Genomic DNA, 27,562 nt, shown 5'->3' on the forward strand with positions numbered 1-27,562 from the left:
TCCAAAGCTGCTATTGCCAATGATCTTGTTGGTATTGATTTTATTTATTTTAAGAGATGAGGTCTCGCTATGTTGCCCAGGCTAGTCTCGAACTACCCGAGCTCAAGGGATCCTCCCACCTCGGCCTCCAAAAGTGCTGGAATTACAGGCATGAGTCACCATGCCTGGTCATGTAATGATGGTTTTAACCCAAACTATTCATATTCTGGAATTCAAAAAGATAACCTTTCACCTAGCTTTAGTGAAGAAATGTTACAGTATGCCTCCTATTTAAAAGTGAATGGTATTTTTCTACTTACATCATAATGTCTGGGATAGGTGAGACGAAGCTAGAGTAACAATTACATTCAAAACTGCAGTGACTCAACACAGGACTTCTTTCTTGCTTATGTCACGGTCCAGTGCAGTCAGGAGGCTCTCCTGGTAGCTTTCCCCAGCAGTGCCTCCTGTGTCCTGGCTGCTTCCATTTTGCAAATTCTTCGTTCATAGCTGAATGGAAAGACAAGAGAGTGGTCAATCGTGACAGTTTTACTGCCAGGCCTGGAAGTTGCATATATCACTTGTCTCCACATCTCACTGGCCAGAAGTCAGTCACAAGGCCCCAAACTAATTGCATGAGAGACTTGGAAACATAGCACAGCACTAAGAATCTCTGCTACAACTCTGTACAGTTGCCCAAGCAAGTTGGTGAAAGAAGGCAGACTATAAAACCTAGCATGCTGCCAGTCTCTTCAAACAGCTGTACAAGGACTTAAGATGTAATTTGATCAAGGAACGTGTCGCCATCATTTTTAAAAAAGGTTTTAATTCCATATAGTACAGTACTTCAATTTATTTGTTTGTTTGTTTGAGACAGAATCTACTCTGTCACCCAGGCTGGAAGGCAGTGGTGTCATCTCGGCTCACTGCAACCTCCGCCCTCCCTCCCGGGTTCAAGTAATTCTCGTGCCTCAGCCTCTCGAGTAGCTGGGATTACAGGTGTGTGTCACCACGCCTGGGCAATTTTTGTATTTTTAGTAGAGATGGGGTTTTGCCATGTTGGCCAGGCTGGTCTTGAACTCCTGACTTCAGGTGATCCGCCCACTTCGGCTGCCCAAAGTAGTTCAAATTTTTGAAAAGTTTTGTGACTCAAACTATCTTCAAGTATGCAAAAACCATGTCTCCACAAAGAGTCTTCAATTGCTGACAAATTTTGGGGTGATAAGGTGGTGGCATATTTAATTAAGTACAATTAAAATGTCTTTAATTGTAAAGGTTTCAGTTAAGTATCTTTTGGAATTATAAAGAATTAGGCTAGGTGCAGTGGCTCACGCCTGTAACCCCACCACTTTGGTAGACCGAGGAGGGCAGATCATTTGAGGTCAGGAGTTCGAGACCATCCTGGCCAACATAGTGATATCCCATCTCTACTAAAAATACAAAAATTAGCCGGGCATGGTGGCGCACACCTGTAGTCCCAGCTACTCGGGAGGCTGAGGCAGGAGAATTGCTTGAACCTGGGAGATGAAGGTTGTGGTAAGCTGAGATCGCGCCACCGTACTCCAGCCTGGGCAACGCAGTGCAACTCCGTCTCAAAAAAAAAAAAAAAAAAAGAATTAAACTATACCTTTAATATATGAAGAAAACGGTAGTTTGGCATCATTTATAGTAAATGTGTTCACAAACATTCTAAATATTCCAAACACATACATACAGAAGAACATAATCTTAAGACAATGATTTTTATTACCTTTAGTCTACCACATTTGACACTATAAATATATTCATTGAAAAAGACCATACTATTTAAATAAGAATTCAGTTCATGAAAGTTTACAAAATACAACCAATGTACTCTGACTTGTGGTTATATCTTAACTATCTCAACTTTACTTTTCTGGTATGGCCAGATCTTTTGCAAATATTTCCATAGTATTTTAATTTTATGATATAAAACAGTAGCAATTTATTAAGTTTTCCATTACAAAAGTTAATATGGCAATTCTCAAAATACTGAAAAAACTGTTTTATGAAAGCAGTACCCAGATCACTGCAACGTATTTCCTTTCTCTTAGAAAACATCTTCAAAAGGCACATTTTAATTACTAATGTTTATATCTAAAGATAGTAGTTTGAGTTTTGAATTTCCAGTCAATTTTCCTTATCTCAAAATTGAGCTAATGGAGGGTTGGAAGAGGTAGGAGAACGCAGGTTTCCAAAGAACTCCCTCAGGGCAGCGGAATCCTCATTCATCTCGTCCATGAAGACCAAAGCAGATGTAAGGGAAACGGGAATGGCAGATCTGTTTTGCATCCTAATTTAACCTTCTACACAAAATACTTCATTAAAAGCAAATAAACAAACACAAGACAGTAAGCTTAGAAAACAAAAGGCCTAGACCACAAATTGCCCAGTTAAGCCCGAGTGGTGATATTGGTTTTAAGCCTCAAGAAAATGAAACTTCCACTTCTGTAAGATCACATCATCATCAATTCAATTTAAATCACTTAGTGCATTAACAATGTTACAAATTCCAATAATGTCAGACATACAGATGATATTCAAAATAAAGTACAAAAATACATTTCAAAATCAAATATAAATGACTTCATGGTTATCTGCCATGCTCCCCTTTAATTTGGCCTGATAGTCTACATTTGACTGTAATTATAATAACATCTGTAATTTCAAGTACAATAGTACAATCATAATAATTTTGAAGGACGTATGACCTAGGACCCCAAAATGCAATCCAATATACAATTTGGAGTATGGTTTACTTTTTAGTGAAGTTTAATATTAATTGAAGTACTAAATTGAACAAGGCCAGTACTCTGAAGTACTAATCTCAAGTATTTGATCCCATGTAAGAAACAGAAGGGAATTTTAAAGGCAATTTTGGTATTCCAAAATATTGGAGATCTACCTTAACTTTCTATTATTCCCCTCAAGTCTCAATTGAGTATTTCCATTTTTTAAAAAAAGGGGAAATTTCTTTAGATTTTTTCCTCACTACAACAAAGTAATTCAACAAAAATATTCTCAAGTACAAAAACCAAAATGGTCCTCTATTACTTAGCCAAGATATAATTTTCTGGTCCCTAATAATGGTCACTTTAGGAGTACTTATTCAAATTCTAAAATAGCAGCTTTTGAACTTAAGGCAACATTGCTTTATTCTTACCTGTTTTTCTATTAGCTAACTATTTTATTAAAGTTCATAAGAGCAATTTCAGACGTAGGCATCCTCAAGGCCTTTTGTAATGTAAGAAGAATTAGCATGAACATTCTTCTCAATATTAAAAGTTATTGTATTCTACTTGGAATTCTAGAGTAATTACAGTCATTCCAGCATGTGTAAAATTACCTTTTAAACTAACAACAACATAAAATACAAATTTTCTACAAAAATACAATATAGGAGATATGGCACTTCTTCCCTGAAATAGAAATTTAATATTTGGACAAAAAACTGTAAACTTTTGGTTACATTCAAAATACAACCTTTTAAAGACTTAAATTGAGGTTTTAGCAACTGGAGCTCCTAACAGCAGATTTACATTACTATGATGTTTTAAAAACATGATAATTCTAAACAGTTTGTTTCTCTTACTCTCACATTTACTACCAGGAGGAAAAAAATGGCTTCCTGCAATTGACAGTCTGGGTAAAGGAATTGCTCAGATGGACAATCCGACCCTGACTTCCACCTTGACTGCGTTCCACAATCACACAAGGCATCTGTACTAGCTGGAAAGGACTCTTCCCGTCTCTCAGTGCCTGAGTAAGGTTTAAGATCTGTGGGAAGAAGAGAGATTTTTACCAATTTAAAAAAGATAAAAAGTTTCACTTCACTGACATTTTTTAAACCATTTATTCATTATAATTTTTATTTCATCCATTTATGAGCAACAGAGACTATGATGATAAGTAGCTGTTATAAATATGTATTATATGAATGTATGCATGTTTACACACACACACACACAATTAGCATTAAATAACTTTTGCCAGATGGTAAGTTTAAAATATTCTAGAATATCCTGCCTATGTCCAGTCCAGGAGCAATGGAATCAAAGAACGGTAAGTGAAGAGGTCTACATACATATTCAATTTAACATAAAACCTCAACAAATACTGGTTTAAACAGTCTGGTTTTAACTAAATACTTGCCTTATCCATTCATTCAACAAATTTATTGCATGCCCACTATGTGCAAGGTTCTCCTGTAAGTGCTAGGGATACAATAGTTAAAAAAAACAAGCAAAACTGCTGCCTTCGTAGAGCTTACACTTTAGCAGGGAGAAGAGTCAATAAACATGAATATGTAAATTATGCCATGTATTAGAAGGTGAAATTGCAATGGGAAAGCAAGAAGCAGGGCAAATAGATTAGAGAATGTGGGAAGGTAGTCATTTCAAATAAAGGTACATTTAAGAGTTTACTCTTAATAAGAAAAATAAAATTAGGGAAAGTAAAATATATTACATATCATGTTCAAAGATACTCTAGGAATTTCTACTTGGGCATGCAAATAAGGTTATGAAACACAATACATAGATTATAGCTTATTCTGGTCTCTGTTCAGGTCAAATAAAATTACAGCAGTTCATCTTCTTTTTTCCCTGCATATTAGGAAAAATGTCCTTTCTTGTATATTTTAGAAATACAGATTTCTCCTTCAGGTATTTGAAAATATCTAATATATACATCCTATGCATTTCATTGATTCTTGTAAAGACTAGTCAATAGTGATAAGCATAAATGTTTCCACATAAAGCCATACTAATAAATAAACTTCATAATACTTTAAATAGTATAAACTAGATGGTTGGTTGAGTGATTGATTGATTAATTGTAGAGATGGGGTCTTGCTATGTTGCCAGGGCTGATCTTGAACTCCTGGCTCATGCAGTCCTCCTGCCTTGGCCTCTTAAAGTGCTGAGATTACAGGTGTGAGCCACCACAGCTGGCCAAACTAGATGGTTTTAGTTTGTAGAATATTTGGAGTATTTAACACATCAGGAAAATTGATCTTTACTAGTAACAGTGTTATAGGTTATATTTATGCTTTAGGATCACTTTTAAGTTCTTCCCTTAAAATTTTCTTTTTTTTTTGTTTTGTTTTTGAGACAGGGTCTTGCTCTGTCACCCAGGCTGGAGTGCAGAGTGCAGTCACAGTTCACTGCAGCCTCTGCCTCCTGGGCTCAAGCGATCCTCCCACCCCAGACTCCAGAGTAGCTGGGACTACAGGCACACACCACCTCAGCTAGTTTTTGTACTTTATGTAGAGACAGGGTTTCGCTTTGTTGCCCAGACTGGTCTTGAACTCCTAGGCTCGAGAGATCCACCTGTCTCAGCCTCCCAAAGTGCTGGGATTATAGGCATGAGCCACCACACCCAGCCTTCCCTTAAAATTTCCTAAATTGACTACATTTGGATAACAAGAAAAAAAGAATTTATGAAATTTGAGTTTATTATAAGCATTGTTCCTACCATGAATATAAAAGTGTGCACTAGCATAGCTAAGGAAGGAAATGTTTTGGTTAGTTTCCTCTTTGGGTTTTAAAAATTCTATTCTAAAAATGTTAGTCTAAATATACCAATTTAAGTAACAGCTAATATTTTCCTGACTCTAAGAACAATATATGACTCTTGCAGAGAATATGGAAAACAGAAACGGTGACCAGGTGTGGTGGCTCATGCATGTAATCCCAGCACTTTGGGAGGCCAAGGCAGGTGGATCACTTGAGGCCAGGAGTTTGAGACCAGCCTGACCAACATGATGAATCCCCATCTCTACACAAAAATACAAAAAATAAAAATTAGCCAGGTGTGGTGGCATATGCCTGTAATCCCAGCTATCAGGGAGGCTGGGGCACAAGGATCGCTTGAACCAGGTGGTAGAGGTTGCAGTGAGCTGAGATTGCACCACTGCATTCCAGCCTGGGTGACAGAGGGAGACTCTGTCTCCAAAAAAAAAAAAAAAAAAAAAAGTATAGTAAAATGAAAGTTGCTCTACAAATTATCAATTTTCAAATAGTTACAGAAATTGCATGAATTATTAAATCCTGAAATTAACCTATTAATATTTCTCTGGGAATTCAGAAGACACTTGATAATCCTGCATTTATTTACTAAGGAAACACTTACTGAGCACTCACTGTGTTGGGGAGAAGAGGAGACCAAATGAGAGAAAAGCCATGTAAGCCCTTGAAGAACTGAAATTCTAGAAGCAGCCATATGAACAAGTAACTGCAATACAGTGTGATGGAAAGGACCTCTGCCCTGACTTTAAAATCTAATCCCCTCCCTCACATACCACCTATTTTTTCATTTCTCAAAGAATAACAAATCTATTACTATCTGTTTAAATCAGAGTGGATTATTTAAAAAAATAGAATGGAGCAAATTCTGCAGGCCAGGGGAGACACTAGACTTCTCCACCCATGCCATAATGACAGCTTGACAGGGATGTGACAGCTGTGGTCCAGGCAGGTGGTATAAACTTGTGGGCTTCTACGTATCGACTTTGCTTTCCTTTAGATTAGTTCGCTGGTCTTTAAATTTCAGTGGGCCTGAGAATTACTGCACTCTATACATCAAACCACATATATTCTACTTTATTGTAGATTTTAAGCTATCTCTCTATAGCAATGTACCCCATATGATGATTTAAAAACCAAATTTCTGAGTAAAATGTGACGCCAGCATATTCCCAGGGAGTGCTGCAAAAATCAGAACAGGAGTTTAGGAAGACTGACATGGAGGTTGAAAGAAAAACTGTTTCCTAGATAAACAGGGAAAGGCATCGAGGGGAGAGAATCACATGCACAAGGGCACCACTGGGAAAGGGGAAGGAAGAGCAGTTCAGATTTGTGAAGCCCAGAGAGAGGGGCAAAACGGCAAGAGATAAAGGTAGATGCACTGTCTGGAGCCTGACTGTGAAGGGTGTTGTCGACTGTGCTGAAAGCCTGGACTTGAGCCTGTACACATGGACAAATTATAGGAGTTTTAAATAACAGAACACATGCTCAGATTTGTTTTTAGAGATTGTTCTTATTTTATTTTATTTTATTTTATTTTTTTGAGATGGAGTCTCGCTCTGTCTCCCAGGCTGGAGTGCAGTGGCACGATCTCGGCTCACTGCAAGCTCCGCCTCCCGGGTTCACGCCATTCTCCTGCCTCAGCCTCCCGAGTAGCTGGGACTACAGGCACCCGCCAGCACGCCTGGCTAATTTTTTGTATTTTTAGTAGAGACGGGGTTTCACCGTGTTAGCCAGGATGGTCTCGATCTCCTGACCTCGTGATCCGCCCGCCTCGGCCTCCCAAAGTGCTGGGATTACAGGCTTGAGCCACCGCACCAGGCCGATTGTTCTTGTTTCAATGTGGAAGAGGAATGGGAGAAGAGGTAAGGTCAACTTAGTACACCAGTAAATCCAGAGAAAAGATGATAAGGGCCCTGGGCAGAGGCAATGCCTAAATGTTGCCGACTGGCCAGGCTGGCAGGCCCCCTTATTTCACAGATACATGCTATTAAAGCCCTTTGAGCCAAAGTCATTCCACCTAAAATGTAGACTACTCTGTGGAGGTGCTGTGAGGATAAACAATAATAAGCATCATTAAAGTATCCAGTAAGGGGTCAAGTACCAGGAGGTACTAAAGGGTTAGTTTCACTTTCTTTAATGTCAATTATTATTGAATCTGTAAATGAGTTTCTGGTATATAAATCTCTGAATATAAGTTCATTGTGTTTTCAGAAAAAGTTTTAGTTATTATTTCTGCATTTTTTCAGGTCACTTGGAAAATATATTTCACATTGCTTATAAGTAAATATATTCTCAGTTTCAGTGTTCCAAATTAGAATATAAGATGAATTTTACCTACCCTGATTATGAACTATTGCTATTTAATATAAAATTCAAAACATGATTTATCTTTAACATTCATAAACATTATTACCAGCTCTGAATTAAAAAAAAAAAACTTTCATATTGTTTCAGTCCACATCTTTACGTGAAGAATTAGAGCATGTCATTGATTATATGTGTAAAACTAACGGCTTACTACAAACTAGGGCAAAAGACTTGGCTGTAGAAAGCACAAACCATTAAGTTAGTAAGCAAAACTGGAAGGGCGAGGGATTTAAATGATATTTATAAATGACAGAAATAACACAAGTATTTTGACTCGAGGAATTCGCTGAAGTAATTATTCTGTTGTTTGGAATATAGGTTAATTTTTTTTTTTTTTTTTAATGAGACAAGGTCTTGCTCTGTTGCCCAGGCTGGAGTGTAGTGGTGGGATCACAGCTCATTACAACCTTGAACTCCTGGACCCAAGCAATCCACCCACCTTGGCCTCCCAAACTGGGATTACAGGTGTGAGCCAACACACCTGGCCCAATACCTGATTTTTTTAGATTTTTTTTTTTTTTTTTTTTTTGTCCTTAAGAGATGAGGTCTTGGTCTGTTGCCAAGGCTGCAGTGCAGTGGCTATGCACAGGTGTCATCACAGTGTAGTACAGCCTCGAACTCTTGGGATTAAACAATCCTCCTGCCTCAGCCTCCCAAGTAGCTGGACAACAGCCGTGAGCCACCACACCTGGCCTTAGACCAACTTTTTTAAAAAAAGTAAAAAACAGCCAAAACCAGAGAGCTACACTGTCATGTACATGGTCAGGACATATTATCTTTTTTGGCTATCAGAAAGCTCAAAATCAAATTAAAATTAAAAAACAAAACAAAATCAAATGACAACGTGTAATAACCAAAGTATCATCATTTTATTTCTTTCTCTCCTAAGTTATTGACCCTGTCATCTTCATATTTTATTACATTCATTTTTATAATGCCTTTTTCTTTTGTGCATGAGATAGGATATGAGTAAATAAACCTAAAATAGGAGACAGCCACAGACACATCTTTGTAACAGGCCTCAGAACTGCAACACTCCCACACCTTCTTAGACAGGCTTTTTCTGAGACAAGGTCTTGCTTTGCTGCCCAGGCTGGAGTGCAGTGGTGCAATCTCAGCTTACTGCAATCTCCTCCACCTCTGGGGCTCAAGTGATCCTCCTGCCTCAGGCTCCTGGAAGCTGGAACTACAAACACATGCCACCACGCCTACCTAATTTTTGTATTTTTTTGTAGAGATGGGGTTTCGCCATTTGCCCAGGCTGATCTTGAACTCCTGAGCTCAAGCAATCTGCCCTCATCTGCCTCTCAAAATGCTGGGATTACAAGCAATAGCCACTGCACCCAGACAGGCATTTTTTAAAAATTTAAATTCCTCAGGTGTTAACTTTAAACCACAATTAAAGCTGACAAAATTATTTACAGCTTTTATTTACTTCTTTATTTTAAATCAGATTCCTAAAATAAAAATAAACCTTTAGGGATAAGAAAGTTCCAGATGATGAAGCACACTGATATGTCAAGTCAATTTGTTTCAAACAAAAAGGTCCAAATCAAGGCATACTTATCTATGCCTAAAAATTTAGCTCAAATAAGTTTCGGGATGGCAAAACTCTGCAACATGATTATAATCATTGATCACCTAATCCTTTTATTGATGCCTCAATTACCAGAAAAAGCCTCTTAGTGAGGCTCCTTGGCTGTCATCTCCTCATCTACTAAGCAAATCTGTACCCTACTGTCCAGCCCAGCTTTCTGCAGTAGTCTTTAACCTTTTTGAGGGACATAAATATTTTTGCTGAGATATAAATCCTACCTTCTCTCACACCCACAATGCACATATTAACATTTTATACACAATTTCAAGGAGTTCATAGAAGAAACCCAGAATAAGATCTCCTTTTCGAAAACTTCTGTCTCATCACAGCCCTTCTTTAATACTTAACTTCTAACCGCTCCAATCCTTTCCTTGTGGAATCTACATTCTGGTGTTTAAGGCCCTCTATACTCTGGCTCCATCCTATTTCTTGAGCCTTCACTTAACTACTTAAAACTCATGACTACATTAAGCACTGCATAAATGTGATGGAGCAGAGATGCATGAGCTAATAATCACCTGTCCCTTTTCACCGAGCCCTGGCCTTCTCCGCAGAGCAAAACTCCATGACAGCAGAAGCTTGGTTTTGCTTACTGCTTTGTCTCCAGTGACTAGTTGCCAGCACTAGTTCTGTCAATAAATATTTGGTGAATGAATGAATGATTATCTGTGTAATTATATGTACTTGTTAAAGCTGTATAAAATAATAATGAGTGCAAAAACTTGACCCATTTCTTTGCTACAGGTATTGTGGAAAACAGCTACCTTAAATTAAATGTATATTTTAGGAAGAGAATGTTAATTTATAAGACACTAAAACACAATGTTTACAATATAATTTATTTATGTTTCAAGCTTTCCTTTTGGAATAGAAATACCATTCATAGAGTCCAAGAAGCAGAAGTCATCTGAGAGTGAGCCCAGCCTGCAGGTCCGCATCAGCAGACTTAATGCCTTGTACTTCTAACCTTTAACTAAAGGTGAGGAGGGGCTGGGCATGGTGGCACACGCCTGTAATCCCAGCACTTTGGGAGGCCGAGGCAGCTGGATCATGAGGTCAGGGGTTCGAGACTAGCCTGGCCAACATGGTGAAATCCCATCTCTACTAAAGATACAAAAAAATTAGCCAGGCATAGTGGTGCATGCCTGTAATCCCAACTACTTGGGAGGCTGAGGCAGGAGAATCGTCGCGGAGAGGACTGAGTTACAATTAGTTTTTTTCATGTCACAATCGACACTCAATCTTGGTGACATGGTTATTCAGTGACTGCTCTAGCAAAAGCCAAACACATTCTGCAAAAAAAAAAAAAAAAAAAAAAAAAAAAAAAAAAAAAAAAAACATTCCACAAACACACACACACACACACACACACAAAATAGTAATCTACTGGCAACAGAACTTGGTACTGAAATGTCTAAGTGAGTGGATCTGAGGGGGAAAAACGTAGTGATGCCCAAGAAAATAGCTATCAAGGCTGGGCACGGTGGCTCACGCCTGTAATCCCAGCACTTTGGGAGGCCAAGGCGGACGGATCATGAGGTCAGGAGATTGAGACCATCCTGGCTAACACGGTGAAACCCTGTCTGTACTAAAAATATAAAAAATTAGCCAGGCGTGGTGGCGGGTGCCTGTAGTCCCAGCTACTCTGGAATCTGAGGCAGGAGAATGGCGGGAACCCGGGAGGTGGAGCTTGCAGTAAGCTGAGATTGCGCCACTGCACTCCAGCCTGGGTGACAGAGCGAGACTCTGTCTTAAAAGAAAAAAAAAAGAAAATAGCTATCGAAATGGGGACAAACAATTCATAGCAGGGGAAACACTGAGCTAAATAAACAGTATATAACAAGGTCAAAAATACCTAATTTATAGAGGGAAGAAACTATTTGAATCAACTTCATTTCTTTTTTTTTTTTTTTTTGAGATGGAGTTGCACTCTTGTTGCTCAGGCTGGAGTGCAGTGGCGTGATCTCGGCTCACTGCAATCCCCGCCTCCCGACTTCAAGCGATTCTCCTGCCGCAGCCTCCCAAGTAGCTGGGATTACAGGTGCCCGACACCACACCCAGCTAATTTTTTTGTATTTTTAGTAGAGATGGGGTTTCACCATGTTGGCCAGGCTGGTCTTGAACTCCTGACCTCAGGTGATCCACCTGCCTTGGCCTCCCAAAGTGCTGGGATTACAGGCGTGAGCCACTGCACTCGGCCAAATCAACTTCATTTGTAATCATCTGGGCTATTTTGGTTCAGCATAAGAGGTAGTATTAAAAATTCCATCTCCAGATCACAGTGGAGAAAACAGCTGACTACTGTTTCAAAGAGATTTTTTTCCTATGAACAAATAAAAAGGTAACTTACCTGACCCCTCATCACAGACATCTGACTTTCAAAAGTGGCCTTGTCAAATCCTTTGTCAGTCTATTACAGAAAGGAAAAAAACAATTCCCAAAATAAAGACTTTGATATAAATATTTAAAAACAGAGAAACTCTCCAACTCAGCAAACAAGGCCATTAAAAAGCTTTCCTAATTGATAAAATAAAACAAAAATATTTTTACCTGAGGTATTTTTGTATATCCCAGAATGACATGAACAGACTTATTTATTTGTACCCCAACTTGTTCCAGAAAGGATTTAGTATGACTTTCCAGCCAATGAATTTAGGCTTTTTAAGAGAACTAAATCATAGCAGGTCACCAAATATGTATTATAATTTATAGAGTCTTCTTGTAAAAATTGAACTTTTGAAGAAAACAGCAAATTAAGTTTTAATGTAGTCTCACTTCAAAGAATGCTCATAGTAAGTATAGCTTTATGAATCTACGCTCCTGTAAATAAAACTGCTAATTCCTCTCTGTCCTGTCAGGTTTTACGGCAAGCAGCAATACAAGAAATAGCAAATTGCAAATCAGCTCTATTAAGCAGTCTCTTCTATTTTAAGATTTCATTTTCTGCAATAATCAAACTAAGCATTAACTTACCTTAAAAAGTTCATAGAGATCTTCACATAAATCTTGCACAAAGTTCATGTCAGAAATATATGGTAGAATCAAGTTTCTTATTTCTTCAGAAAAAGGAACTTTTGCTTGAGGAAGCCAAGCCCAGTGAAATGGATCTAATAGAAAAAAGTGTTCTCCTAATTAGTGGTAGGAAATGGTTTATTTAGACTCACATTTTTCCCGGTTCTTTCCTATAACTCCTAGGTTCTCCCCAAAAAAGGACAGGATAAGAACTTGATCAGAGTAAAACTACCCACTGCAATCCAAATTACTCAGATTTGGACAGTCAATTCAGATAGTAAACTAGTAATGTCTCTGAGTTTTAGACAGTAGAGAGCAAGAGTTTGGATAATGAATCTATCTCAATAGCTCTATTGAGATTGAGATACAATCTATCTGGTATCAATCTATCTGGTCCCTCAGTTCAGAAACTGATGAATACCTATACTTTGTACACAGCCTCAGATTGTTTTTATTATTATATATTTTTAAGAGAATGGGTCTCACTGTGTCACCCAGGCTGGAGTGCAGTGGCATGATTACAGCTCACTGCAGTCTCGAACTTCTGGACTCAAGGGATTCTCCCACTTCAGCTTCAAAAGTAGCTGGGACTACAGGTGCATATCACTGTACCCGGGCACAGACTGAATACCACAGCTGAGGTCTGCCTAGCCTCCACAGCTACAAATCATCAGAAATTGACCACTTACTTGTACACAGAAGATGTTCTAAACTTTGAAATCATTAGGAGGTAAATGGGTGAGTCATTTTAAGAGACAAAAGATCCATGACTCTGAGCTAACTCTAATTCTCCCTCAAGAAGACCATTAAATCTAAACTACGCCAGGACTAGAGAGATTTATACAGGTATAATCTTCTAGAGAGGGTGCATATTCAGATTCCTGCAAGAGTGTAAGGTTTTTGACATGATCATCCACAGAGCTACTGTGAGCATATCCAATGAGAATCTCCAGCTTTGGTGGATCCTACCACTTTGAAAGCCCTGAAGAAGAAATCTGCCTTTGGAGTCATTCCTCCTCAGTCACCCAGGCTGGGGTGCAGTGGCACAATCATAGTTCGCTATAGCCTCAATCTCCTGGGCTCAAGCAATTCTCTCGCCTCAGCCTCCCAAGTAGCTAGGAGTACAGGAGCGCGCCTCAAAGCCTGGCTCTCACTTCTTGATCTATCTCATTGCACACAGTAGGAAGGTCACTTTTCATTCTAAAGAAAGCATTTCCCCTGGCTCACATCTCCTTGTAGATAATGTCCAATTTTCTTTTTAGTTTTCCCTGAATAATTTCATAGAAGAAAGACCTTTATTTTTCATCTGCCTCTACATTTCATCCCAACACTCAACTTCTAGTACTACCATCTAAACACTCTCTCCTAAGGCCACCAGTCATCAGACCCAAGGGTCTGTCCAAAGGCTCACTTGCAGTTGTCATGCTACTTAATCTCTCTGTAGCATGTAGCACTGTTTTCTATCATCTCCTTTATGAAATTCTCTCCTCTGTGGCGTTGGAGATACCACTCTAAGTTTGTCTTCTGTCTTGTAAGCTACTCCTTCTCTCTTTTGCTAGTTTTTCCTCCCCTCTTTCAATGTCACTGTTACCCCTGATTCCACACTTAGTCCTTTCTCTTCTCTATTTAAGCATTCATAAAACATTCACTGAATACTTATGTACCTAGCATTGTGCTAGGCAATAGTGTTTGTTCTCTGCTTTTCCTCGGTAGTAGCAAACACTACCATGGCTTCCATCAACAAGATGACAGTTTAAAAGCTACTTCCTCTCTCTCATATCCCAGAAAACCAAAAAAAAGAAAGAAAAAGAAATAAAAACTATATCTCCACTACCAATTCCTCTTCAAGCTCCAACCTTTAATCCCCAACTCCATGTTTGGTAAAATTTCCTAGATGTACCCTTTAAACCCTTTACAAATGCAATTTGCATAAAGGTTCCAAACCATTAGGAGAAAATAATAAAATGGAACCAAGACATTTCAAATCAGTTAAATAAAAGACAGGACAAGCAAAAAAGAACAAATTACAATTCACATTTAATAGGAAAAAAATAAGATGGCAGGAAAAGCTTAAGCGTACCAGTAGTTTATTGAGACTTAAACTACAAAGTGCACCTATTAAAAGACTCAGACTGGGTTAAAAAAACAGCTAAGTATTCTTCATAAGTCATATATCTAAAACAAAATGATAAAAGTTAAAAATAAAAGTAGATTAGCTGAGTGTGATGGCATGTGCCTGTAGTCTCAGCTACTCGAGAGGCTGAGGCAGGAGGATTGCTTGAGCCAGGAGTTTGAGGCTGCAGTGAGCTATGAGCATGCTACTGCAATCCAGCCTAGATGACAGAGGGAGACCTCATCATTCATTCACACATGCATAAATGTAGAGAATAATACCAGGTATATGCTAACAAAATGAACGGAGGTATAACAATGTTACAGAAAACCAAATAAGAAAAGCAAAAACCACTGAGGTATACACAAAGTGGGATATATTTCACACTGATTAAAAAAAAAAAAGAAGCCACCAGGAAGATAAACCACTGGACCTCTACACATGTGAAATAGAAAGCAAAAAATGCATAGTAATTGAAGAAAAAACTGACAAAATCACAATCACAGTGATCATTAATTTCCTCTTAAAATTAACAGATTAAATAGTCAGAAAATAAGTAAAGGATATGATATGACTAACAACCTTTAGGTTAGCAGACAGAATTTTGTCCTCATTCTTTTCAAATACTATCCTCTAAATAGGCCATATATAGGATCATACAGAAATTACTAACAAATTGCAAAACAGAATTTACACAGGCCATATTCACAGATCACAATGCAATAATGCTGGAAAATAACAATGAACAGTTTCTTAGAAATAGTAATAATGGACAATTAAAATAAGCTGACATAGAAATTTTAAGATCAAACAAAATACTTCTAAATTATTCCTGTCAAAAAGAAAGTCAGAAAATATGAGTATGTAAAGCAGAGCCATAGAGTGCCACCTGTGCAACCCGTGATTTAGCCAAAATGAAACCCAGAGGAAAATATGAGGCCTAATATGCATTTATAGGAAAGCAATATAGCATGAACATAACAGGAGAAAAGAATAATGATGGAAAACATAAATCTATAAAAGAAAAAGCAAACAAACTAAAAGCCTGATCTATAAAATAAGAAGGCAATTATCTGGGGAAAAAGAGCATAAATAATTAAATAAATAGAAGGGCCAGTGCTTAACAATAGACAAATCTTCGGCAAGCCTAATGAGTAAAAGGCTCACTAATAAATTGAAGGAATTTAAAAGAGACATATCATGGATACAAAGAATTTTTTTTTTTTTTTTTTTTTTTTTTTTTGGTGAGACGGAGATTTACTCTTGTTGCCCAGGCTGGAGTGCAATGGCGCAATCTCGGCTCACCGCATCCTCCGCCTCCCAGGTTCAACTGATTCTCCTGCCTCAGCCTCCCGAGTAGCTGGGATTACAGGCATGTGTCACCACACCTGGCTAATTTTGTATTTTTAGTAGAGACGGGGTTTCACCATGTTGCCCAGGCTGATCTCGAACTCCTGACCTCAGGTAATCCACCCACCTTGGCCTCCCAAAGTGCTGGGATTACAGGCGTGAGCCACTGTGCCCAGCGAGATTTTTTAAACATACTATATATTTTTTATTTTATTTTTGAGACAGGGCCTTACACTCTATCACCCAGGCTGGAGTACAGTGGTACCATCTTGGCTCACTGCAACCTCCACCTCCCAAGCTCAAGTAATCCTCTCACCTCAGCCTTCCAAGTAGCTAGGACTACAGGCATGGGCCACCACACCTGGCTCATTTTTGTATTTTTTGTAGAGATGGGGTTTCGCCATGTTGCCCAGGCTGGTCCTGGACTCCTGAGCTCAAGCGATCTGCTAGCCTCAGCCCCCAAACTGCTGGGATTACAGATGTGAGCCACCATGCCTGGCCCATATATTTTAAACACATACAAATATCAGAAAACAAGTATAATAAACTCCCACGTTAATTCAATTATTACCAATTTTTTTGCAAAATTGGCTTTATTTATCCCTCCTGGTCCACACCACCACAACTATTTTAAGGCAAATTACAGACATCATTTCATTTAACTCCCTCAATACTCAATGTGCACAGAGGGAATTTTTTTAATTATAAGAGAATTCTAATAAAATCTATACTCATAAATTTAAAACTCAAGAAATCATGGAAAATTTTAAGCAAAATAAAAGTGTCTAAAACTGGTTCGAGAAGATGTAGAAAACATAATCATTTACCACAAGAGAGACTGGGAAGCAATTAAAGCACTACTCCCTAAAAATGAGTTCAGGTGGAGGGCAGGCCTAAATTGTTTTATAAGTGAATACAACCAAAAACATAAAATATAGTTCTACCAAAATATTAATATAATTTCAATGTTATATATTTTTTAAAAACTGGAACACTACTAAACTCATTTTCCAAGGATAACACAAAACCTAAAAATCAAAACCAGTCATCCCAGAATAAGCAGACAATTCACAGCAAGACCCTGTAGTATACATTTGCATCCCTAATGCCTAAAACTGAGCCTTAATGAATAATCATATTTCATCTACTTTTTCCTCCGCTATGGTATCTGTAAATTTTTTTCCCTTCTCATTCTGGAAAAAAGGTAATTATAGACTCTACAGAAGGTTCTAAATACTCACATGCTCTCCATTCATCAGGATGTTTAAAAGGAAATGCTAGACCATTATCAATTGCAGCTATTTTAATAAGGAATTCTTCATCATCAATCCATTTTGATTCCTATAGAGTAGAAAAATGATATGTTGATAAAAGAACCTATATAAATATTCCCAAAGGATAAATTATTTATAATAATTATTGAGGTTTAAGAACATATTCTCTCTGAAGAGCCTATAAAAATAAACAATGTTACCAGAAAAAGTACAAATTCACACAGGAATGGAAGAGACTGTCTGAAAAAATAGTGTATTTCCTAACCACTATTTTTAAAAATTTGATATTATACCATTACTCAGTAATGGTTTCAAGTTTTTTCTCTTTAAAAGGCTTGAAAATATTGTGACTTTAAAAAGTGATATTCTAGATAATTTACTGATAGATTCATTGTTTAAATGTATGATGTAAAATCACCTTATTAAGACCTAGTCTTTCTTAGGGTCCCAAAGAAATAAATCAAATACAAAATGTTTCTAAATGAACTCCTGCAAAGACCATAATTAAATATAATAAGATCTAGTAGAAGGAACCTCAATATATTCTTGAATGTAGGTGTTAGCGTTTGGCTGTGTCCCCACCCAAAATCTCACCTTGAACTGTAATCCCTGTAATCCTTATGTGTCAAGGGCAGGACCAGGTGGAGGTAATCAGATCATGGGGGCAGTTTCCCCCATGCTGTTCTCGTGATAGTAAGTGAGTTCTCATGAGATTTGATGGTTTTGTAAGCGTCTGGCATTTCTCCTACTCACACTCATTCTCCTGCCGCCCTGTGAAGAGGTGCCTTCTGCCATGATTGTAAGTTTCCTGAGGCCTCCCCAGCCATGCAGAATTGTGAGTCAATTAACTCTCTTTCTCTCTTTTCTTTATAAATTACCCAGCCTTGGGTATTTCTTCATAGCAGTGTGAGAATGTACTAATACAGTAGGCCATTCCTAACTTCTGTATTCTTCCATAACAGAAATAAAGATCTCAGGAGAAAGAGAGTTTTCATGTTAAAGAGTATTTCTGTGGAAGGTAATTTATCAAGCTGAACTATCTTTACAGGTAATTATTGTGAATATCTGTTTTATTTTATCATGGTGGTTCACATGGCTCTGATGTTAACTTCGTATTTTTGGAATTGCTTTACTTAGAAATTAAAACAGAATAAAGTTAAACGTGTGTGTTTTTTAAAGAAAAAAGAGTATTCTGATTACTTAAAGACAGATGGCCATTACTAAGTGGCCTAGATACAATAACAAAAAGTAAAAAAGAAAATTTTTAATTTAAAAGCACTACAGCATTAAATTAAAAATTAACTTTTTAATTTAAAAGTTGAGGTATGCCAACTTTATTTCTTTTAGTTTATATCAAATGTCTTACACCTCATTGAAAGTGCACAAAATACTTACAGCTAAAGAATTTTCAACAAAATCTAACTGCTCAAGATATACAAATAAAATAATTTCGGGAGCTTATGTTATTTAATTATCTTTAATTTTTTTATTTTTTTGAGACAGGGTCTTGCTCTGTCACCCAAGCTAGAGTGCACAGGCACAATCACAACTCACTGCAGCCTTGACTTCCTGTGCCCAAGCAATCCTCCCACCTCAGCCTCCCAAATAGCTGGAACCACAGGTTTTTGCCACCATGTCTGGCTAATTTATTTCATTTTACTTTTTCTACTATCTTAAAGTCTTTTATCCTTAAGTGGCACTTAAAAAAATTTTTTTTTTTAATTCTTTGTAGACACAGGGTCTCAGACTCCTGGACTCAATCATGAGCTTATACATATGTGCATTTATGTTTGTATTTTAAGCCCATTTCTGCTACAACTACCATTTATTATTATTTCTACCATTCTTTCCTATTTACAACTTTATTAAGGTATAATTTCCACACGATTAACTTCTTATATTAACAAGTACAATGTGATGAGCCTTGACATATGTGAAACTTTCACCCCAAAGTTTCCTTGTGTCCCTCTGCAGTCCAGCCTTCCCTCTACCCCAAGACCAGGCAACTACTGGTCTGTTTTCTGTCACTAGAAACTAGTTTGCATTTTCTAATTTTTAAATATAATCATACAATATGTTCTCTTTATGTGTAGCTTCTTTCACTCAGCATAATTTTAAGTTTCATCCACGCTATTATATCAAGTTTGTTCCTTTTTATTGCTAAGTGCTATGAATATATATTTTTAAATATCCTTGATAAACATTTAAAAGCACAAACTTTTAAAAATGATGCAACAGCTTTAAGTCATTACTTAGAACATAAATTATAAATATTGAAGAAATATTTTTAATCACTTAAAACTTTCCCAAATGTACAAACTGTTTTAAACTTGTAAAAGTGTTCTGAAAAAAAAAATCTTACGTAAATATCTAAAACTTGAACTTGGTACTCAAAGTCGATAGCAATTACTCTAAAATCTATAACTCTGATATCAGTGTTGAGGCTCTATGCAGTCTATTATATATGTTAAAACCAGCTTCTTATAAATAGCAAAAGTATTCAATACTTTTTTTAAGTTCAGTGGACATGATTCACAGGTTAAGCACACATTTCATTTATTAGGTAATATTGTATTATCTAATACTGAATGAAAGGATTCAGAAGAAAGTGAATTAGTAAAATACGAACATGGTGAACAAAAATCCCAGAAGCCTTTATTACATAAAAGCAAAATATGGGGATTCTATATATTTCTCAAACTCTAAAAAAGTACTAGGCAGGTATTATTCTTCTATTCTAATATGAAATAAAAAATAAAGCTGCCCAACAATTAATAAAAGAAAAAACAGAACTGGCTGGGCGTGGTGGCACACGACTATAATACCAGCACTTTGGGAGGCCAAGGCGGGTGGATTGCTTGAGGCCAGGAGTTCGAGACCAGCCTGGCCAACGCGGCAAAATCCCATCTCTATTTAAAAAAAAAAAAAATCAAGAATCAAGAAATGCAACGTAAACAAGTGACAAAAATAAAAAGTGTGAGAAAAACACAGAAAGTAGATTTAAAAACCAAAGATTAAGTGAAAGAAGGAGGAAATGGTGAAGAATAACTTAAAGGAATCTTTTACAGAAATTGAATATATATATATATATAATTCACAAGTTATACACAATTATATACGTGTGTATATATATATATAAACATATAAAATTGTAAATTTCCTTACCTTATGATCAATTTCCTTTTCACATTTCTGCTTTTCGTATCTGACTAACCAATTATCATTGCCCCTGTCTTTCAAAACAAACAAGAAAATGTGTTACTTCATTTCTAGGGACATCATGGCTTAATATCAATGAGAAAAATCTGGTGATCTCCTGATTTTTTGAGACTTTCACTGGTTATCCGTAGCATATTAAAGGTCACAATTTAACACAAAGAAACTAAAAAAAAAAAACAAACATAAATGTGAGCTAACATTTATTGAATATTTTCTCTGGGCCGACATTGTTTTAAGTGCTTAGTATGTAATAATTCATGTAATCCTCAAAACTACCCTGTGAGGTGATACAATTATTAAATCAAGGTTATTAAAATCAAAGAGCTTTTCTTCACTTTAGGAAGAAAAAGCATTAACCCCCTATTTCTAGGCAAATTTCTAAGCAGGCTCACCTCATGTCAGCATAGAAGTAGACTACAAATATATATATATATATATACATATATATATATATACATATATATATGTATATATATATATATATAAATTAAGAAAGTAAATCTGGAAAATTATTTGATTCTTTTCCAAAAACTAAATAAGAAAACATTTTGAACCAGTAGTTCTCAAACTTCAGAATGCATCAGAATTACCTGGAGGGTACCTTAAAACCCAGCCTGCCAGCATCCACTTGCAATTTCTGTTCCAAAAGGTCCAGGTCTAGTGTCTGAGAAGATGCATGTTTAACAAATTCTCACGTAATGCTGACCCTGACAGTCCAGGGACCCACAGTGGGGAGCCCCTGCTTTGAATAATCTACATCAAGCTTATCCAACCCGTGGCCTGCAGGCCGCATGCTGCCCAGGATGGCTTTAAATGTGGCCCAATAAAAATTTGTAAACTTTCTTAAAACATTATGCGATTTTTTTAATACTTTTTTTTTTTAAGCTCATCAGCTGTCATTAGTGTTACTGTTTTTTTTTTTTTTTTTTTTTGAGACAGAGTCTCACTCTGTTGCCCAGGCTGGAGTGCAGTGGCGCGATTTCGGCTCACTGCAAGCTCCGCCTCCTGGGTTCACGCCATTCTCATGCCTCAGCCTCCCGAGTAGCTGGGACTACAGGCGCCCGCCACCACGCCCGGCTAATTTTTTTTTTGTATTTTTAGTAGGGACGGGGTTTCACCATGTTAGCCAGGATGCTCTCGATCTCCTGATCTCGTGATCCACCCGCCTCGGCCTCCCAAAGTGCTGGGATTACAGGCGTGAGCCACCGCGCTCGGCCAGTGTTACTGTTTTTATGTGTGGCCCAAGACAATTCTTCTTCCAGTGTGGCCCAGGGAAGCCAAAAGACTGGACATCCCTGGTCTACATCATTGCTCCTTTATAGCACAGGAAAAATTCAGAGTTTAGTGTATTTATAGACTACACTAAGAGTTACATAATGTCAAAATAAACACCTAACATAATTTATACAATGAAGCCTTAATTACTCACATTATGCAGATAACATTTCCAATATCTGACTTTTCCCTACCCCTAGGAAATTCCTCCCTAGGGGACAGGAACTGATCTAGGAGCCTGCTATTAGTCAGAATCTATCCCACACAGGATGAATTCTGCCCAGGACAGTCCATACTACATCTGTTTGCCAAGGCAGACAGAGAAAGTGGCTTCAAGACTTCTGCAACAAAAGTTTACCGCTTTGATTTGGATAATAAAAAAATAGTTTGAAAATGAACAAGATTTGAGTGAACAAGTGAGAGAACTTCAATACCTGTATTTCTGATGATGTAATCCAAAATAACTAATCTTTCAAATTGTGACTGAAATTGTTTTCTAATATTCTCAGGCAAAGGGTCAGCTTCAAATTTCCTAAGCCAATATTCAGCCTCCTTGTAACCTTCAACAAATAACTGAAAGGAACCAATCTATAATTTTAAGAACTATAGTTAGAAAAGAAAGTACAAGAACAACGGGATTAATATTTATATTTCTCAGCAGTACTGTCAAAAAATATGTCATGTAAACACAATAGGAAGACTTAACACTAATTTAGATAAGCCACATTTATCAAGAAAACTATTTTTATACACTAATTTTAAATAATCACGTAAAGAATACATAGCAAATAAAAAATGCTTACCCCTAGACTTTCAAGGAGCATAGCAGCTATTTCGGGAAAATTTTTAAAAAGAATAAACATGTGTCTTCAAGGTGACACTCTGAAAAAGAATGCCATTTTTCTAAAAATATTCATTAAGATGAATTTAATTATGGAGGCCAAATTTTAAACCTATCCTGCTTATTCAGTAACAGTGCAATTTTATCTTACTGAAGAAACTTTTCCAGATTCTTTTCATGACATAAAATACAGTAAATAATTCTTTTCTTTTTTCATTTTTGTTAGTTGTTAGACTCTTTCTTTGAATTCTAAATAAATTATCTTATTTTAAAAATAGGATGAGGCCAGGTGTGGTGGCTCACACCTGTAATCCCAGCACTTTGGGAGGCTGAGGCGGGTGCATCACTTGAGGCCAGGAGTTTGAGACCAGCCTGGCCAACATGGTAAAAACCCCGTCTCCATTTAAAATACAAAAAATTAGCCATGTGTCATGGCGCACGCCTGTAGTCCCAGCTACTCAGAAGGCTGAGGCAGGAGAATCGCTTGAACTCGGGAGGCAGAGGTTACAGTGAGCCATGATTGCACCACTGCACTCCAGCCTGGGTGACACAGTGAGACTGTCTCAAAAAAAAAAAAAAAAAAAAAAAAAAAAAAGGACAGATTCCTTAACCACACAGATTAAATGCCCTGTCTTAAATTTTAAAGAACAAATCTATTAATCATAATATTGATAGTGGTTTTAAAAAAGTCCTTTCCTTGAAGATATGACCATTTAAGAAGGCATTTTGTTACTAAGATTACTAGTTAACAGTAAACAATTCGTTGGAGAAGGAAATACAAATTTAAGTAGCACGTGACAAACAGGTAATAGGTAACCCTAGTTTGCTTCAAAAATACAAACAAATCACCACAAAGAAAATCTGCTTTTTATTCTAACACTTTATGTTTTTGTTGTTGGCATGAAATTTTAATGACTTCCTAAAAGAGTTCTTTAAAATACTTATAACTAAGAACTAGTAGTCACAAATATGGAAATAACATCCTCCTTTAGTCACACTTATTTCAGCATGTCTGAGGAAGAACAGGCCTTTTAAAAACTTTCAAACTTCCTGCCCACTTTGAGTAAAATTTATCTCAAAAACAAAAACAAAAACAAACAAACAAAAAAAAGTTAGGTTAACAATTAATTCCTACTGAAATTCTTTTTATCTAGATAAATGTACAGAAGCAAGAAAATCATAAGCCAAATACATTTCTAAAAAATAAATCTTAAAGCTTTTTCTAGAATGCATTTCCCATTAACCCTCTCTACCCTTGTTTAGCTGGCTGCTCATCATCCCTCAGGTTTATTTAAAGGTGATAAGAAAAAAGAAAATCTAATGTGTAGTAAGTAAACATAGCTGCTACCATTTACTTAACCTTTACTATGTACCAAGTAGTTGACATGAATTTCTTAGTTTTATCCTCACAACAACCTAAGAGGTAGTTTTTGTCATTCTCATTTTATAGAAACTGGGGCTTAGAGTAAGGAACTTGGCCAGGCACAGCGGCTACCACCTGTAATCCCAGCACTTTGGGGAGGCCAAGGCGAGAGGATTGCTTCAGCCCAGGAATTCAAGACCAGCCTAGGCAACATGGTGAGACTCTATCTCTACAAAAAAAAATTTGTTTTAATTAGCCAGGCATGGTGGTGTGCACCTGTGGTCCCAGCTACTCAGAAGGCTGTGGCAGGAAGATTATTTGAGACCACGACGTCCAGGTTGCAGTAAGCCCTGTTCACAACACTGTACTCCAGCTGGGGCAACAGAGTGAGACCCTCTATCAAAAAAAAAAAAAAAAAAAAAGAGAGAGAGAGAGAAAGAGAGAGCGAGTAAAGAACTTGCCCAAGGTCTCAGAGCAAACTAGCAGAGAGGCTGGGATTAGGTCTGATTCCAGACCTGTGGTTTTACCCATTACTTTATAAGCCTTTCATGCAACCTCTTCCTGGAAACATGTCCCATCCCTCTAAACTGGTTTAGGCATCCATCTATCCTTTTAGAGCTCCCTGAGCTTACCATCATCTCAACAGCTTTATATTACACTGAAATTACCTGTTTACTATAAGCTCCTGGAAGATGAAAAATCTGTGCTATAATATCCACAGCTAACAGCACAATGCCTAGCTCCTAGAGCTCTGGATGTATGTACCCAAATGCCCTCTAAATAAAGCTTACCAGAGAAACTTACCTTAGGAGGGAGTCCTATCCTATGAAACTTTCTACCTACTTTTGGCACTTTTTCTAAAGCATACTTTTTGCCTCTTGATTTTGCACGGTCAATCGCATTATAGTTAAATGTCTCACTGACAAGCCAAACCACCTAGAAACATACAATTTAGAAAAATAGTTAGAATTTGCATTATAGTATCTCTTTTCATATACACCATGAAACGCACTCTAATGATGAAAATTAGCAAAGTTTAACCCTGTAATAAAGGCCCCAGAAAATCTAAAACAGAAAAGCCAGGGAATTTTGCAAAGCCTTGTTAAATGAATGGCATGTATTTCTTTCTGAGAGTGGTATAAAAGCCTTTTAGAGACCTAAAATTTGCCAGTGGTCAAATTAACAGCATTAAACTGTAGACTTAGGAATAAACATTTTAAGGAAGAAGGCTTCAAGTAAAAATTTAGAAAGGATGCCAGGTTAGCTGGGTGCAGTGGCTCACGCCTGTAATCCCAGCACTTCGGGGGGCTGTGGCAGGTAGACTGCTTGAGCTCAGGAGTTTGAGACCAGCCTGGGAAACATGGAGAAATTCCATCTCTACTAAAAATACAAAAACTGGCTGGGTGTGGTGGTACATGCCTCTATTACCAGCTACTCAGGAGGCTGAGGTGGGAGGATCACCTGAGCCCAGCAGGACGAGGCTGCAGTGAGCCATGATGGCATCACCACACTCCAGCCTGGGCATGAGACCCTGTCTCAAAAAAAAGAAAAGAAAAGAAAGGATGTGGGTGCCAGGCACATGATGGTATGTGCCTGTAGTCCCAGCTACTCAGGAGGCTGAGGTGGGAGGATCACCTGAACCCAGCAGGATGAGGCTGCAGTGAGCCATGATAAAGAGAAAAGATATGGGTGCCAGGCACATGATGGTATGTGCCTGTAGTCCCAGCTACTCAGGAGGCTGAGGCAGCAGGACTGAGTGAGCACAGAAATTTAAGGCCAGTCTGGGCAACACAGCAACACCCTGTCTCTTAAAAAAACAAAAAAAGAGAAAAGAAAAAAATTTTGTATAAAGGCTGAAAGGACAACAATAGTAGTCTTTAAGCACATTGGTTATCTCTGCCTTCAGTAGGATCTCTGGATCCCCTGATATTTTCCTGCCTTCTGAATGCTACTTCTTTATCCTCTTTTTGTTAGCATCGTCAGATCTCGCAGGGACAAGACACATTCCCTTAAATACTTTGTGGATCTACACTAGAATCAATTTACTAGTTACCAGTCACTCATGACTCTGGGACTACTACCAAAAAAGGGGCTCCACTTTAGGTTCTATCATTAGGAATAATTACTGAAATATTCAGATATAAGCAGGTTGTAAATTAAGAGTCCATGGTTAAAAATAAAGTCTGGCTTACCTTTGTTTTGGGTACAATGCTCAGATGAAGCTTGTTGTCCACAAGATAGGCACCTGCTTCGGAAAGGTACCCCTGATTAGGAATCAGGCAGCCTCGGCCAAAGCAGCAAGGGCAGCAGACCTTATGGACATATTTGGTCCATTTTGGATTGAGTTGACCATAAGGCTCTTCTGATTTGGGTTTAAACACACCAATAATTTTCTAGAGCCAAAAAGTAAAAATCTTATTAGACTTTTTACATATATAATCACCCATAAAATGCATTCTAATAAATTGCTTTCTACTGCTTCCCACCACAGATGTAGGCATAAATCCTCAAACTATTAAGAGAATTTATAAACCTCAAATATTAAGAGATTTAGTTCCAATCACATTTTCATATTCATTCTTATTCAACAATCTAAAATCAAGACCAGTTTTCAAACTGTGCTCTGACAAACCCTGGGAAGGTGAGGGCAAGGCTCCAAGACCCCATGCCACTTAACCAGATTAACTCTAATTTCACCTGTTTTATATTGCTGGACTTCCAAGTTAAGAAACAGTTTCACTGGGCTGGGCGCGGTGGCTCACACCTGTAATCCAGCACTTTGGGAGGCCGAGGCGGGCGGATCACGAGGTCAGGAGATCGAGACCATCCTGGCTAACACAGTGAAACTCCGTCTCTACTAAAAATACAAAAAATTAGCTGGGCATGGTGGCGGCTGCCTGTAGTCCCAGCTACTCAGGAGGCTGAGGCCGGAGAATGGCATGAACCCAGGAGGTGGAGCTTGCAGTGAGTGGAGATCGTGCCACTGCACTCCAGCCTGGGTGACAAAGCAAGACTCTGCCTCAAAAAAAAAAAAAAAAAAAAGAAAGACTTTCACTGATTTTTACATGTTTCAAAAAACTACCATTCTAGGTCAAACAGTGTTATTCACTATTAAATATCCACATTACATGTTTGCTGTTTACTTTCCCCACATTAATGTACATTCTAATAAGGCAGGGACTTGGTTTGTTAGGGCTGCATTTCTAGTACTCAGAACAGTACCTGATGCACAGTAGACATCCAAGTATTTGTTAAATTAACTAATCCAATGACAAAAACCACCTCTAAAACACAAAGATAACGATAAGATACACTGTACATCCATGCTGTCAGATTCTCCTAATTCTTTTCCAGTTATTTTTTCAGGAACGAATTTAAAGTAAACTCTTGGCCAGGCGCGGTGGCTCACACCTGTAATCCCAGCACTCTGGGAGGTGAGCAGATCACTTGAGGTCAGGAGACCAGCCTGGCCAACATGGGGAAATCCCATCTCTACTCAAAATACAACAACGAGCTCGGCGTGGTGGCGAGCGCCTGTAATCCCAGCTACTCAGGAGGCTGAGGCAGGATAATCGCTTGAACCCGGGAGGTGGAGGTTGCAGTGAGCCGAGATTGTGCCACTG

The 27,562-nt window shown here is 37.8% G+C and overlaps 1 protein-coding gene across 3 annotated transcripts in view; it reads right to left on the minus strand.

Annotated features, from left to right (window-relative positions):
- Nucleotides 1-219: 219 nt before the first annotated feature.
- The window catches only part of PI4K2B (phosphatidylinositol 4-kinase type 2 beta), a 38,199-nt gene continuing 10,856 nt past the window's right edge, over nt 220-27,562 (minus strand). Inside the window, exons 3-10 of one of the 3 annotated variants that reach the window (XM_030800990.1) lie at nt 26,132-26,332; nt 24,744-24,875; nt 22,170-22,323; nt 20,407-20,474; nt 17,209-17,308; nt 12,466-12,599; nt 11,843-11,902; nt 220-489 (exon numbers count right to left, since the gene is read on the minus strand). In XM_030800990.1, the coding sequence (XP_030656850.1) occupies nt 484-489; nt 11,843-11,902; nt 12,466-12,599; nt 17,209-17,308; nt 20,407-20,474; nt 22,170-22,323; nt 24,744-24,875; nt 26,132-26,332 (855 nt within the window). In that variant the 3' untranslated portion in view covers nt 220-483. Of the gene's footprint in view, nt 490-1,702; nt 3,778-11,842; nt 11,903-12,465; nt 12,600-17,208; nt 17,309-20,406; nt 20,475-22,169; nt 22,324-24,743; nt 24,876-26,131; nt 26,333-27,562 lie in introns of those variants that run through there. The other 2 variants (XM_030800989.1, XM_003258544.3) reach the window with 2 other exon arrangements.

This window comes from Nomascus leucogenys, chromosome 20 (assembly GCF_006542625.1).
Source record: "Nomascus leucogenys isolate Asia chromosome 20, Asia_NLE_v1, whole genome shotgun sequence".
Classification (NCBI taxonomy): Eukaryota; Metazoa; Chordata; class Mammalia; order Primates; family Hylobatidae; genus Nomascus; species Nomascus leucogenys.